Here is a 15,683-nt window from a genome sequence, read left to right as displayed (position 1 = left end):
AGGGGAAAGAGGGAGGGAGGGGAGAGAGGGAGGGAGGGGAGAGAGGGAGGGAAGGGAGAGAGGGAGGGAGGGGAGGGGAGAGAGGGAGGGAACGGAGGGGAGAGAGGGAGGGAAGGGAGGGGAGGGGAGAGAGGGAGGGGAGGGAAGGGAGAGAGGGAGGGAGGGGAGAGAGGGAGGTAAGGAAGGGAGGGAGATAGGGAGGGAGAGAGGGAGGGAAGGAAGGTATGGGAGAGAGGGAAGGAAGGGAGGGAGGGGAGAGAGGGAAGGAAGGGAGGGGAGAGAGGGAGGGAAGGGAGGGAGGGGAGAGAGGGAGGGAGGGGAGAGAGGGAGGGAAGGAAGGGAGGGGAGAGAGGGAGGGAAGGAAGGGAGGGGAGAGAGAGGGAATGGAGAGAGAGGGAAGGAAGGGAGGGGAGAGAGGGAGGGAAGGAAGGGAGAGAGAGGAAAGGAAGGAAGGGAAAGAGGGAAGCAAGGAAGGCAGAGAGGGAGGGAAGGAAGTGAGATAGAGAGGGAAGGAAGTGAGATAGAGCGGGAAGGAAGTGATATAGAGAGGGAAGCAAGGGAGAAGAGAAGGAGGGAAGAGAGAGGGGGAGAGAGGAAGGGAGGGGGAGAGAGGAAGGGAGAGGGAGGAGAGAGGGAGGGAAGCGGAGGGAGAGAGGGAAGCGGAGGGAGAGAGGGAAGCAAGGGAGAGAGGGAAGCAAGGGAGAGAGGGAAGCAAGGGAGAGAGGGAAGCAAGGGAGAGAGGGAGGAAGGGAGAGAGGGAGGGAGGGAGAGAGGGAGGGAGGAAGGGAAGGGGGGATAGAGGGAACGGAGAGAGGGAGGAGGGGAGAGAGGAAGGGAGGGAGAGAGAGAGGAAGAGAAGGAAGGGGGGATAGAGGGAAGGGAGAGAGGGGGAAGGGAGAGCGGGGGGAAGGGAGAGAGGGGGGAAGGGGAGAGAGCGAGGGAGAGAAGGGAGGGAAGGGAGAGAAGGGAGAGAAGGGAGAGAAGGGAGAGAAGGGAGGGAAGGGAGGGAAGGGAGAGAAGGGAGAGAAGGGAGGGAATGGAGAGAAGGGAGGGAATGGAGAGAAGGGAGGGAATGGAGAGAAGGGAAGGGAGAGAGAAAGGGGTGGGAAGGGGTAAGAGAGAGGAGTGTGGTGAGAGAGAGAGAGAGAGAGAGGGGGAGGGAGAGGGGGGTAGGAGGGAGAGGGAGAGAGGGGGAAAGGGGGTAAGAGAGAGGGGGGAGAAAGATAGAGGGGGATAGAGGGGTAAGAGAGAGAGAGGGGGAGGTGAGAAAGAGAGGGTGAGGGAAAGGAGGAGAGAGAGATCTAGAGATCTGTCCCTGTCTGCAGTCCCTGGGGGGGAAAAGAGCAGGGAGGAGCTGTAGAGTGCTGGGGGGTGGGGACCGGAGAGTGCTGGGGGGTGGGGACCGGAGAGTGCTGGGGGGTGGGGACCATTGAGTGCTGGGGGGTGGGGACCATTGAGTGCTGGGGGGTGGGGACTGGCGAGTGCTGGGGGGTGGGGACTGGTGAGTGCTGGGGGCCAGAGAATGCTGGGGGGTGGGGGACGGAGAGTGCTGGGGCCAGGGAGTACTGGGGGGTGGGGGGCAGAGAGTGCTGGGGGGTGGGGGGCGGGGGGTGCTGGGGCCAGAGAGTGCTGGGGGTGGGGACCGGAGAGTGCTGGGGGGTGGGGACCGGAGAGTGCTGGGGGGTGGGGACCGGAGAGTGCTGGGGGGTGGGGACCAGAGAGTGCTGGGGGGTGGGGGGCGGAGAGTGCTGGGGGGCGGAGAGTGCTGGGGCCAGAGAGTGCTGGGGGTGGGGGCCGGAGATAGCTGGGGGTGGGGGCCGGAGAGTGCTGGGGGTGGGGACCGGAGAGTGCTGGGGGTGGGGACCGGAGAGTGCTGGGGGGTGGGGGCCGGAGAGTGCTGGGGGGTGGGGGCCGGAGAGTGCTGGGGGGTGGGGACCGGAGAGTGCTGGGGGGTGGGGACCGGAGAGTGCTGGGGGTGGGGGCCGGAGAGTGCTGGGGGCCGGAGAGTGCTGGGGGGTGGGGGCCAGAGAGTGCTGGGGGGTGGGGGCCGGAGAGTGCTGGGGGGTGGGGACCGGAGAGTGCTGGGGGTGGGGACCGGAGAGTTCCGGGGGTGGGGACCGGAGAGTGCTGGGGGGTGGGGGCCGGAGAGTGCTGGGGGGTGGGGACTGGAGAGTGCTGGGGACCGGAGAGTGCTGGGGGGTGGGGACCGGAGAGTGCTGGGGGGTGGGGGCCGGAGAGTGCTGGGGGGTGGGGGCCGGAGAGTGCTGGGGGGTGGGGACCGGAGAGTGCTGGGGGTGGGGACCGGAGAGTGCTGGGGGGTGGGGACCGGAGAGTGCTGGGGGGTGGGGACCAGAGAGTACTGGGGACCAGAGAGTGCTGGGGGGTGGGGACCAGAGTGTGCTGGGGGGTGGGGACCAGAGAGTGCTGGGGGGTGGGGACCAGAGAGTGCTGGGGGGTGGGGACCAGAGAGTGCTGGGGGGTGGGGGCTGGAAGGTGCTGGGGGCCAGAGAATGCTGGGGGTTGGGGGGCGGAGAGTGCTGGGGGCCAGGGAGCACTGGGGGGTGGGGGGCATTGCGTGCTGGGGGTGGGGGGCGGAGAGTGCTGGGGCCAGAGAGTGCTGGGGGTGGGGGCTGGAGAGTGCTGGGGGCCAGAGAGTGCTGGGGGTGGGGGCTGGGGGCTGGAGAGTGCTGGGGGCCAGAGAGTGCTGGGGGTGGGGGCTGGAGAGTGCTGGGGGTGGAGAGTGCTGGGGGTGGAGAGTGCTGAGGGTGGAGAGTGCTGGGGGTGGAAGGTGGAGAGTGATGGGGGCAAGAGAGAGCCGCAGGGGGTGTAGGGTGGAGAGTGCTGGGGGCCAGATAGTGCTAAGGGTGGGGGGTGGAGAGTGCTGGGGGGGAGCTTGAGAGGGGAAGCAGAAAGAATTGGAGAGCAGGGGGTGCTGGTGAAATGGGGGTGGAGCCAGGGAGGACAAGAATTGGCTGGAGAGCAGGAGGGGCGGAGCCAGGGAGCAAAGGGAGGGGCTGAAGAGCAGGAGGCGTGGAGAAAGGGAGTACAAGAAGGGGCGGAGCCAGGGAGCACAAAGGGGGCTGGAGAGCAGGACGGGCGGGGCCAGGGAGCGCACGGAGGGGCGGAGCCAGGGAGCGCACGGAGGGGCGGAGCCAGGGAGCACAAGGAGGGGCCGGAGAGAACGGGGATGCAGAAAAAGTTAAATAGGAGGAGTGGTGGAGAGACTGCACATAGATAGTGGAATTGATTTTTCCATATTCCTTCATGCAACCGCTGAATGATGACTTCTCCTCCTCTCCTCCCTGCAGACATTCAGCGGCTGTATGGATTAATATGTAAAAATCAATTCCACTATCTATGTGCAGTCTCCCCACCGCTCCTCCTATTCAGGCACACAGGGAAGGCTGCACGGCATGGGCACTCACCTTTGCTCTGGTCGGCAGCATAAGAGTTCCTCCCTCTTCACACTCATGGTGGGACTATCCAGCTGGGTAGTTTTTCAGAAACACCCCGCTCCGACTCCAGAACCAAATAGGAGGCAGGTGTGGAGGAGAGGTCTGGTGAGCGGCACAAGAGAGAAGCTCAAGTGAGGGTCCCACATGGACATGCCGCCCTCATGCCGTCTGTCATCCAGCCGCTGCGCCACCTAGAGGACTCTACTGTCCCGCTCCCCGCACTTGCTGCCACCGGATTATTTACAGGCAAATTACTCGATTGCGAGGCCCTTAAGACTGCGGGGCCTTAGGCAATCGCCTAATTTGCCTAATTAGAGAGCCGCCTCTGTCTGGCCCTACGGTCTTGGACGGGGGAGCTTAAGGACTGCCCCACTGCAATGGCCTATATCAAACACCAGGGTGGTACCAGGAGACACTCAACTCAGGAGTTGGGGAACCACATATTAACCTGGGCAGAGGGACATGTGCCAGTTCTATCACCGGTCCATATCCCAGGAGTAGAGAACTGGAAGGCAGATTATCTCAGCCGCCAGCAGATCTGCCTTGGGGAATGGTCCCTACACCCAAACGTGCTTTGGGAACTCTGACAGTGTTGAATGTCAAGAGGTCGATCTATTGGTATCCAGGTTAAACAACAAACTACAGCAGTTTGCATCCTGAACAAGGGATCCCCTGGCAATCGAAGCAGATGCTCTAGTAGTTCCATAGAGCCAGTTCGTTCCACATTTGTTGTGCAGGATTTGGAGAGAGGGGTTCCAGTCATCCTGGTGGCACCAGCCTGGCCCAGGAGGCCCTTGTTCCCAGAGATCATGAGATTGGGAATAGACGGGCCATGGACGCTTCCGTGCCGCCATGATCTACTGTCTTAAGGTCCTATATTCCACCCCAATTTACAGTCTCTATGGAAATCAGATTCAATAAAATTGAATGGATAGTTTTATAGTTAATAAGGTTGAATTGTCCCTGTACATTGCACACTCACATTGGTCCCTACCCTCAAGGAGCCCATTCATATACTAGGGCCAATTTTGGACAGAAGCCAATTAAACTACCTGCATGTCTTTGGACTGTGAGAGGAAACCCATGCAGGCACAGGGAGAACATGCAAACTCCAGGCAGGTAGTGTCGTGGTTGGGATTCGAACCAGCGACCCTTCTTACTGCTAGGTGAGAGTGCTAACCACTACACCACTGTGTCACCCAATTGGTTATAGGCAAAAAGGCAAACACACAAAATAAAGTCCAAACTAATCTGGGTAAAGTCCATACATTTGTGTCATATATAGCAGACAAAAAGAAAAGAAGAAAGCGCCACTAAGGCTAGTAGATTATAAGCACTTTAATTAAGCCCCCATAATGGGCTACTCACAAGATATTGGTAGTAAACAGGCTCAATATCTTGTGAGTAGCCCATTATGGGGGCTTAATTAAGCTGCTTATAATCTACTACACTTAGTGGCGCTTTCTTCTTTTATTTTTGTGGAAATCAGATTGGCTTTGAGTACAATCACGGGCCAGATTTTGGCCTTCTATATAATGGGGAGTTAGCGCAGCTCCCCATTATATAGAGTTCCGAGTGTCGTAGTATGATTTGAGCTGCTGCTCACAGGGTGTTGTGTTTGAGTAGCGCAGTTTTGCTTTATATTATTCCAGAATTCGGCCTTGCCAGGATTCTTCCAAAGGCCCTTAGCCTCCCATTTCACTGATCCAAACCTTTATGTAACTTGTTTGCTCTATGTAACTCGTTTGCTTCCCCCCATTAGGTCTCCTGTTTGTCCTTGGGACTTAAACCTGGTACTGTCTGTGTTACAGAAGCAACCATTTGAGCCTATCAAGGAAATTCCATTAGTCTTGCTGTCATACAAGCTAGCCTTCCTGATGGCCATCACCTTGGCTAAAAGGTGTTGGAGTTGGTGGCCCTTTTTTGCAGGAAACCATACTTGATCCTTCACCACAACATGGTTGTGTTATGACCTGTTCCATCCTTCTTGCCTAAGGTGTTGTCGGCCTTTCATTTGAATCAGGACATTGTTTTGCCGCCTTTTTTTCTCTCAGCCTCATTCGGCATAAGAGAAACGACTGCACTCCTTGGATGTAGTGCCAGCAGTCAGAGTTAGATTGTCAAGATCTGTGGAGATCCAAGGATCAGACTCCCTTTTTGTTTTACCAGAAGGACCCAAGAAGGGACAGGCAGCTTCCAAGGCTTCTATTGCCCATTGGGTTCGTCAAATCGCCATTCAGGCCTACAGTCTGAAACATAAGGCTCCTCCCTTCAGGGTGAGAGCTTATTCTACCAGGGGTGTAGGAACTGCCTGGGCTTTTCACCATCAGGTATCTGTGGCTCAGATTTGTAAGGCTGCTACCTGGTCTTCAGTGCATACAAAAAATGTTTTATCAAATTTATGTTCGAGCAGCTGAGGAGTCTGATTTCAGCCCCAGTGTACCTTTGGTCTACCAGTGTCCATTCACCTGGAGATGGAGCATAACCCAGTAAGTAAGGAATAATAGCCTCACTCTATGTCCCCTGATGTACTCAAAGAAAAGTATTTTACAGGTAGCTATGACGAAAAATCCTATTTTTTTTGTACTTACCTAATAATAATCTATTTTTTGTTGTTCATTAAGGGAAAAGGATTCAGTTGTTCAGAGACAATTTGGTTATGCTTCTGCCTGCCACCCGGACACTAGACACTGGCAAACAATAAAATATGTTGGTCATTTTTACCAAATGGTAGAACCCCTCCCATTCCCAGTATGCTTCAGTTTAGTAGAAAACCAGGGCTAGGAAAAGATCACAAACAGGGAGGGGGGTCCCTTAATAAGCTCCCCTTAATAAGCTTTGATAAACAGATTTGTCTTTCTTATTCATTAGACACAGAAATCAGTTATTCAGAGACAATTGGGACATCCAAAAGCAGCAAATCTAAGGGAGGGTAGCAGTAGTAAAACTCTTAACAGGCCCACAAACTGAATGTAGCCTGCAGTTCAAAGCTGCCTGAAGGAACTTACTCTCAAAGTTGGCATCAGATTAGGCCTAAACCTCATAAAATTTACAGTTGGCGGATACAGAAAAGCCCAAGAAGCACTTACAGACTTAAATATATCAAAAAGTCTGCCAAATTCCATCACATGATGGACTTCGGGAATTTAAAATATAGCAGTGCCACGTCCTAAATAATAATTAAACAAGAAGAGCAACAAAAATGTACTTTGTAGGCACCAATTATAAAAAAATATATAAAAACAAAATGTAAAACTTGCGCTTGGTAAAAAATTAGTTGATATGGAAGAAATCAATTTAAGAGAAACAGCAGCTAAGCACAAAAAAACAGATACTAGGTCTAAATAACAGAAATGTGAAAAACAGTGCAGCGCTTGATATGTATAAATGTAACATGTGACTGTATACAATAAAGCAATAGATCAGGAAAAAAAACTTCAAAACTAGTGTTTCCAAAAATTGAACATCAGTGATAAAGAATATAAATGTGTATGCTGTGCAATAAACATAATGAATTACTTAAGTTGTATAGTGAAAGAATTTACGTGGTCAAGCACCTGCACCAGTGATATCTGGGATCAACTTTAACGTTTTATTTACTCACGTTTCACTTAATGAACTTTTATCTTCACGTGTATGGGGCCTTGTAAATCACTTCACTCATCCAAGGCATGGGACTTGTTTTGATTTGTTTTTTATTTTTGTTGTTTATTTGTTTCACTTAATCATAATTTTGTGCCTCATAGCAATAAGTTGTAGTTGAAACAACTATTTGCTTTTTCACCAATTTTGATAAATTTTTTTTTGGTTTAATAACCAATTTCAATTCATTATGTTTATTGCACAGCATACACATTTATATTCTTTATCATTGATGTTCAATTTTTGGAAACACTAGTTTTGAAGTTTTTTTTCCTGATCTATTGCTTTATTGTATACAGTCACATGTTACATTTATACATATCAAGCGCTGCACTGTTTTTCACATAAAAAAATATATGTAAATTTATTTATTACAGACTTAGTAGGGTATGCCTTGAGAGAAAAAGAAAATTAAGCTTGTGATGATGATCTGTCTGAGCCATTGAGAAATGGTGAAACGAGAAGCTGGTTCACCTTTACGGGGACCATTAGGGATAATGGGAAGACAATCAGTCTTTCTAATAGATGCAGTGTCTGAAGGGAAAACCTGTACAGTGAGAACTACACTACAGGCAGTGTAGTTGAATTTCCATTGATGTACTGGAGCCAGGCAGAGAAATGGAATAATGTCCTGATTAAGGAGACGGGCCAATATCAGGAGAAAGGCAGCTCTAAACATCACATTATCCTTGTGTAAGACCAAATGGGGTTCTTTACAGTACAATGCCACTAAAGAGAAATTTCCTTCTATTATACTGGAGCTAGATAATTGAGTTGAAAGGGTGAAACCAAAGGGACACCAACACCAATCAACCTCCTTGAGGTTAAAAAATAGATAATAATGCTTTGTGGTAACTTGACACACAAAAACAAGAAATAATATTATGGAGATCACTAGAAAAAAAAGAAATAAATGTAGATCTTGATAAAAAAAAAAAAGAAATAAAAATGCTAAACATTATTATGGAGATCTGACGAAAACATAATTAATATTATTCATGAGATCATGAGAAATAATAAAGGGATAATTTTGTGAGAACTTGTGTGAATATAAGCAGCAAAACAACGTCATTCTTCCAACATTCTAAAGAAGAAGAGAATGCGCTGCATTAAACTATTAAAAAATTGCAGCATGACGAATGTGCTATCTCCATTATGAATGCTAGTTTTACCAGACCGAGCTCTTCCATCTCATAATTTATTCTGAGCATGCGTGGCACTTTGTGCATCGGGATTGTGTACACATGATCAGAATTTACGCATTACGCAACAGATTTTGTTGTCAGAAAATTTGAGAACCAGATCTAAAATTTTGTGCGACAGAAATTCCGATGGAAACTGTCCAATGGAGCATACACAAGTTTGGAATTTCTGACAAAAGGCTACTATCGAACATTTTCCCTCGGAAAATCCGGCCGTGTGTACGGGGCATTAGAGTTGGCTGGTACACAATTTTTCCCAGTGGTCCTATATACTGTACATAGATTTACTTTGTTAATTTACCTGTTTATTGACTTATTTTTATATTTATAATATGATTTTTTTTATCTTATATGCTTTTCATTTGTTTAAAAATGTATTTATATACATTCGTTATTCATTTATTGATCTATTCATTCATTCCCTTTCAACCAGGCTGCTTTATAACTTATTTTTTTTCTTGTAGGTTCTGTACCAAGATGGAATTTCATTGAGAACGACGTTCCTCTTCCTTACATGCTGCAGTGTTATTCATATTCTGAGAACACTTTTTCTATTGCCAAAGGGTCACATTCCATACCCACCACCTGCGGGGTACAACTATGGGTAAGTATTAAACAGTAATATTTTAAAATGTCTGAAATTATAGTGAATACTCTTAGCTCATTGAATGCACTGCATAACTCCCCATTGGCTACGTTCATGCTTCTCTCTGTATCTGTATTCTTTATGATATGTGACCTTTATTTTTGGCTTCTTGGAATAGGGCTGGTCATGGCTGGGCTACATACCAGTGGTCTGTTGGAGCAGGGCATAATGCAGCAGATCTTAACAAGAACAGCACAAATGCTATCTGCTTTTGCTAGTAACATAGCTTAAGCCAAGGTAGCTTATGTGATTTCTCTATTGGCCAGTGATGCCCTGGCTTGGGTCTTTGCTTTCTGGGAAGATGACCTTTCAGACTGCCTTTGGTACATGTTTAATAACAAATGTGCCTCCTCTGCTTTGAGTTTTCTCCTATGTTTATGTCAATGAAGCATGACTGTTACGGCGTACACACGACCGGACTTTCTTTCAAAATAAACTCTGAAGGAGTTCTGCTGAAACGGACTTGCCTACACATGATCACACCAAAGTCTGTTCGTTTAGAACGTGATGTACGACGGGACTAGAAAAGGAAGTTCAATAGCCAGTAGCCAATAGCTGCCCTTGCATCGTTTGTGGTGCATCGGAATAGCATACAGACAAACGGTTTTCCCGATAGGAATTGATTCCGTCGGAAAGATTTAAAACATGTTCTATTTCTAGGTCCATCAGAATTTTTGAAAAAAAAAAGTCAGCTGAAGCCCACACACAATCGGAATATCCGATGAAATGATTCAGTCAGACCTTTTCTGCCAGAAAGTCCGGTCGTGTGTACGCGGCATGAGAGTCAATATTCCATTCGTTTTCAGACTCTGTCCTCCATAATAAGGCCCCAACAACTCTTTGGCAAGGACTGCCTGACTGAGTTAAGGATAAGCTGCATGGCAGAGATTCACTCTTATCCGTGGATGACTTGATCTTCCCCACCATCCGCTTCAATATCAGATTCCATGTACATGCCTTGGAGCATAACCACCAGCAAGATTTCTGTCCAACGCCTTGACTATCTATTTTAAAGGACTCAGACCTTTCAGGCTCAGACCAAGAATCCTCTACTGTTGAGCAAATGCAGTTAGGCAGGACTTGTCTGTATAAAGAAAGGAACTTACCCAGGGTCTCTGCTTGTATCGTGTATCAATGTCTTCAGTGCCCAGGAAATTATTTGGTCTAGTATGCTTTGGAGTGGGGTATATTGTATCGCATACTAGCACATTATGAAATGTTTACCTTAGAAAAAAGCTCTCCAGCAGCACACTGTCCCCGTTGACGAGGCTTCCATCTTCCTACTGGGTTTGTGTACTGACCATGTTTGAATGCACGCGGGAGTCATGGCCAGCCCACAGAACTCTGAAGGGACGGCATGAGTATGTCGTCCCTTCAGAGCGCATGTGCCGGTGACATCACCGGCTGCATGCAGTGTGAATATCTCTGAAACAGTGCAAGTTTAGGAGATATTTACTTTACCTTATTATAGGCTTACCTGTAGGTACAAGTTCAAAAAAAGACTTTGCTTTCACTTTAACGACACTATTTCATCTTTGTTGAATATTTTTTTGTTTCTTATTTATTTATTTTTCATGTAGATTATATGCACTAAGCTTAAACTATTGCTACCTTCTCATTTTATAGTAATACTATATGATATAACTTTATTGTATGCACAGTAGCACTTTTGAATTTTAAAGGGACAGCATGCCAACTTTTGTTGAAATATCTTTTTTAAAGCGGAGTTCCACTCAAACGTGTTTTTGACTGGTACCTGTCCTCACTTCGAGGAGATTTGGTTGTGGTGAGATGCTGTGAGGTCTTCCTGAAGTTCGGCCCCCCTCCTGCTATCTTTCTATTTAAACAGTACCTTGTATAGCACTACCCCCATAGGAGCCGCTGGATAGAATTAGTCTTCGGTTCTTTGCCTAAACCTTCTCAAGAACCTCAGCCCCTCTGACACACCAGGTTTAGTGTATATACATACAATAAAACAGAAAATCACTGAAAGTAATACTTAGTACCCACTAGTAGGGATGGCCTTGCGGTTTGCCCGGCAGTCGGTTCGTGGCAAATTTTGCTCGTTCGCGATTCGCCAAACCGGCAGACTTCTGGCCCTGTTCGCGCGGTGGACATATGCGTTTACATTGTGAAGAAGTTTGACCCATGATGACACATCCATCATGGGGTACAGGACAGCCAATTGAGACATTTCAGCACATGGACAATTGGACATACCTTATAAAAAGACCTGATCTGGCGGCCATTTTACATTCTGTCTTTTGTCAGTGTAGGGACAGGACGCTGTGTGGAGGAGGGACAGTCAGTTTAATCACTAGCTATTACTATTAGGTCCACAAAAGTCCTTTTAAGGACTGGTATAGGTGTACAGTATATAGGGTTGTAATACACTTAGAATATACTTTCTTTCAAATATACAAAGTATATTCTGGTGCACTGCTGCTGACTGCTGTGCTGCTGACCGAGTCTGCAGCTGCCTTTTGTCAGTGTAGGGAAAGGATGCTGTGTGGAGCAGGGACAGTCAGTTTAATCACTAGCTATTACTATTAGGTCCACAAAGGTCCTTTTAAGGACTGGTATAGGTGTACAGTATATAGGGTTTTACACGTATAATGTACTTTCTTTCAAATATAGAAAGTATATTATGGTGCACTGCTAACTGCTGTGCTGCTGAGTGCTGACCGATTCTGCAGCTGTCTTTTATCAGTGTAGGGACTGAGCGACAGTTTGGTGTTTGGAGCAGGGACAGTCTGCAAATCACTAGCTACTAGGTCCACAAAGGTCCTTTTAAGGACTGGTATAGGTGTACAGTATATAGGGTTGTACACGTATAATATACTTTCTTTCAAATATACAGTGTCATAGTTATGCAGTGATCTTCCTGTGTTTGCTTACCTTCCCTCATGTCTTCAGACTAATGCCGCGTACACACAACCAGACTTTTCAACATTAAAAGTCCGGCGGAATGATTCCGGCAGACTATTCGATCGTGTGTGGGCTGCAGCAGACTTTTGATTTGCAAAAGTCTGACAGACTTTATAAATAGAACATGTTTCAAATTTTTCCGACAGAACTCCGCCAGACCCAGTTCCTACCGAGAAATCCGCTCGTGCGTATGCTAGTCCGACGGACAAAAACCGACGCGAGGGCAGCTATTGGCTACTGGCTATGAACTTCCTTATTCTAGTCCAGTTGTACATCATCACGTTCGAATCCGTCGGACGTTGGTGTGATTGTGTGTGGCCAAGTCCGTTCATTCGGAAACTCTGTCAGAACTCTGTCAGAACTCCGTCAGAACTCTGTCGAAAGTCTGTCGGACCTAAGTCCAGTCGTGTGTACGCGGCATTAGAGGTCAGCCACTTCCACCTGGTGGTTTTTATAACCTCTCCTCTAAGCATGGCTCCACCCCAGGCCCTATCAGGGAGCCCTATATTAACCTGTGCACTGCAGGCCATCAGTGCTGATCAACCATTGTGTATTCCTTTGTGTGTTAGCTTCCTGTTTCCTGCCGTGTGCTCTGCTTCTGTTCTCCGTTACCGACTTTGGCATCTCTTGACTATCCCTGTTTGCCTGTGATCCTGACCTTTTGGCGTGTAGCCGACTATTCTTGTCTGCTTGTGCCCCCGACCTTGGCTTTGTCCCTCACCATCCCTATCCTCCTGTTGCCTACTGTGGGTGTGAGCTGGGGGACCCTGGGGGTCGCAACCTGGAGCCAGTTGCAGCCATGTCCATCCTCACCACTAGAGGCGCTGGTGAACACCTGCTGGCTCTTAGACTCCGCGCCCCAGGGAATCTTACGCTCTAACCCCAGTGGGATCTGTCCCCCATCTGCAGCAGTCAGCCGTAGGGTCCACAACCTTGCGGTGCACTCCTGATCCCTACGGTGTGCACCTGTCACCTCGCCTCAAGGTGACCTGACACAAAGTATATTATGGTGCACTGCTGTGCTGCTGAGTGTTGACCGATTCTGCAGCTGTCTTTTATTAGTGTAGGGACTGAGGGACAGTTTGGTGTTTGGAGCAGGGATAGTCTGTAAATCACTAGCTACTATGTCCACAAAGGTTCTTTTAAGCACTGGTATAGGTGTACATTATATAGGGTTGTACACGTATAATATACTTTCTTTCAAATATAGAAAGCATATTATAGTGCACTGCACTGCTGCTGAACGATTCTGCAGCTGTCGTTTCTCAGTGTAGGGTGGGACAGTTTGGTGTTTAGAGCAGGGACTGTCTGCAATTCACTAGCTACTAGCTAGCTACTATTAGGTCCACAAAGGTCCTTTTAAGGTGCACTATTTGGTGTGCAGTATATAGGGGTGTAATACACGTATAAAATACTCGCAAATATAGAAAGCATAGTAAAGTGCATTTCCACTGTGCAGCATTGTGACCGCTGAGCGACAAACGCAATTAGAAAAAAGTATTATAACTGGTGTGATAGACCAGTGGCCCCCCAAAACTACTGATTGAAGCGGGGTGTTATATACCTTCTTCCACATATACTGCACTTCTCTAGAGACTTTTGTCACAGGGTCATTTAAAAAATGACAGGCAGAGGAAGAGGCAGGCCCTTCCGCAGGGGTGGTAGGGGTAGGGCAGGAGCAACAGGCTTGAGCCAAAGTGGGAAATTTCAGAAGGTGCTTGTTTTTTTTTCACCGCGCCAGTGGCTGCTCATGCGCGATGCATGCAGACTTCTGCGGCCATTTGATGAGATCACCAAACTGGTCAGTCGTAGCCATGGCGCCATCAGTGACATCATACCTTATGCCTTCTTTATGGATCGTGCATTGCGTCGTGTCATTGATCAAGCCGTGGAGGAGCAGGAGCAGGAAGATGAGGAAGTTGCAATGCTGGATGAATTCCCAGGGGGGGCTACTCTATCTGAGACAAGTCAACAACAGGAGTCTGAAGAGGAGTCAGAGGAGGATGGTGCCGGGGCAGAGGAGGAGGAGCAAGAAGAGCATGCTTTAAACCTTTCTGGGATCCCTGTTGTTGTGTGTGGATGGGGAGAGGAGAACGTGGAGGACGACATTATCCTGGATGATGAGCAGGAGCCAGGCCACCACACCGCTTCCAGTTTAGTGCAAATGGGGGCCTTTATGTTCCAGTGTTTTAACAGGGACCCTATATAAAAAGCATAAAGGTCAAGGACCAGTACTGGGTGGCAACGTACTTAGACCCCCGGTACAAACACAAAATGGCGGAAATATTATCAGCATCACAGAGGGCTGTCAGAATGGAGCACTTACAGGCCTTGCTTCGAGAAATGCTGCATTCTGCTTTTGTGTGCGGTGGCAGAGGAGGAATTCCCACTCCCAGAGAAAGAGTGGCGGGTGCCAATCCAACAGCGCCTGCAAGAAGAGGGCGGTTTGAAGATGTGTTGGTGACTTCTGATATGAGGTCATTCTTTCAGCCGACCCATCGACAGGTCTCATCCGGATCCAGCTTCAGGGAAACGCCTAGACCGACAGGTGTTCGACTACATCGGGTTAAGGCCGATGTTGACGCTCTGAGAAGTGATGAACCCCTGGACTACTGGATGGACTTGACCACTGGCCAGAGCTTCCCAATTTGCAATGGAACTGTTGGCTTGCCCCTCATTCAGTGTCCTGTCCGAAAGGACGTTCAGCGCAGCAGGGGGGATCATAACCAATAAGCGCACTCGCCTAGCTCACGACAGTGTTGACTACCTCACATTTATAAAAATGAATGTGGCATGAATCTCGGAGGAATTCAACACATCTGACCAGTAGACCATGTATATGCATAACTCTATAAACAATTTATTTAATCTAGCACACTGACCTTTTTTCTACCTTTGGCTCGCTTCCTAGTACAAAAAAAGCACACCGTACTATATGCCCGTGCCCTCCTGTTTGAAGAGGTTGAGCGTTGTCATATTTTTGGGTCCCTCAGCGAGTTGCTGGTAACAGTGCTGATGTCAGTGCTCTCCATCTCTGTGCTGGTGTGGTGTCAGTGCTCTCTATCACGGTGCTGGTGTGGTGTCAGTGCTCTCTATCTCGGTGCTGGTGTCAGTGCTCTCTATCATGATGCTGGTGTCAGTGCTCTCTATCTCGGTGCTGGTGTCAGTGCTCTCTATCTCGGTGCTGGTGTCAGTGCTCTCTATCACGGTGCTGGTGTCAGTGCTCTCTATCACGGTGCTGGTGTCAGTGTTCAGTCTCTATCGCGGTGCTGGTGTCAGACAGTGAGGGAGATAGCAGCGGAGAAGCCAATCAGCAGGCAGTGCCAGCACCATGGCTGAGGATCAGCACTGGACTGGCACCTCCGGACCACCGCAGTGGAGCCCTGCATAGGTGGGGGTAAGGGCCGGGCAGAGGGAAGGGCTCACTGGGACACTGGCACAGGACTGCGCTGCCCCTGACTGTGGCACTGATCATCTCCTGCACCCCCTTCATAGCCTTCTCTGGCCTTTCCTCTCCTCCATGGCCTTCATGCGCTCCTGAATTGTCAAAATTTCACAGATAAAAAAAGAATGCTTGTCGTTGTCGATCCCAGATTCACTTAATACTTTTGTTATGTCATTGTCCATGTTGTGGGACTATGTGTGTACAGCTAGTAAGTATTTTGTGGCTGAAAATATGACCTGGAGGTTTTTAAGGTCCGCCTGCCATTAAAGTCAATGGGGTCTGCCGCGAACCTTGCGGGTTCGTGAACTTTTGGCCGCGTTCGCAGTTCGCATTCATGAATCGTCCCTTCGGAAGTTCATCCATCA

General features: G+C 48.7%; 1 protein-coding gene across 6 annotated transcripts in view; it reads left to right on the top strand.

The window, feature by feature from the left end:
• SLC43A3 (solute carrier family 43 member 3) overlaps positions 1 to 15,683 on the top strand; it is a 757,299-nt gene that overhangs the window by 437,358 nt on the left and 304,258 nt on the right. For all 6 annotated transcript variants that reach the window (XM_077493191.1, XM_077493188.1, XM_077493193.1 and 3 more), the window contains one exon: positions 8,764 to 8,903. In XM_077493191.1, coding sequence (XP_077349317.1) covers positions 8,764 to 8,903 — 140 coding nt within the window. The remainder of the gene's footprint in view (positions 1 to 8,763; positions 8,904 to 15,683) is intronic.

Source organism: Lithobates pipiens, unplaced genomic scaffold (assembly GCF_037356315.1).
Source record: "Lithobates pipiens isolate NorthernLeopardFrog02 unplaced genomic scaffold, aLitPip1_a1.2 Scaffold_19, whole genome shotgun sequence".
Taxonomy (NCBI): Eukaryota; Metazoa; Chordata; class Amphibia; order Anura; family Ranidae; genus Lithobates; species Lithobates pipiens.
This window is presented reverse-complemented; position numbering and strand designations above follow the sequence as displayed.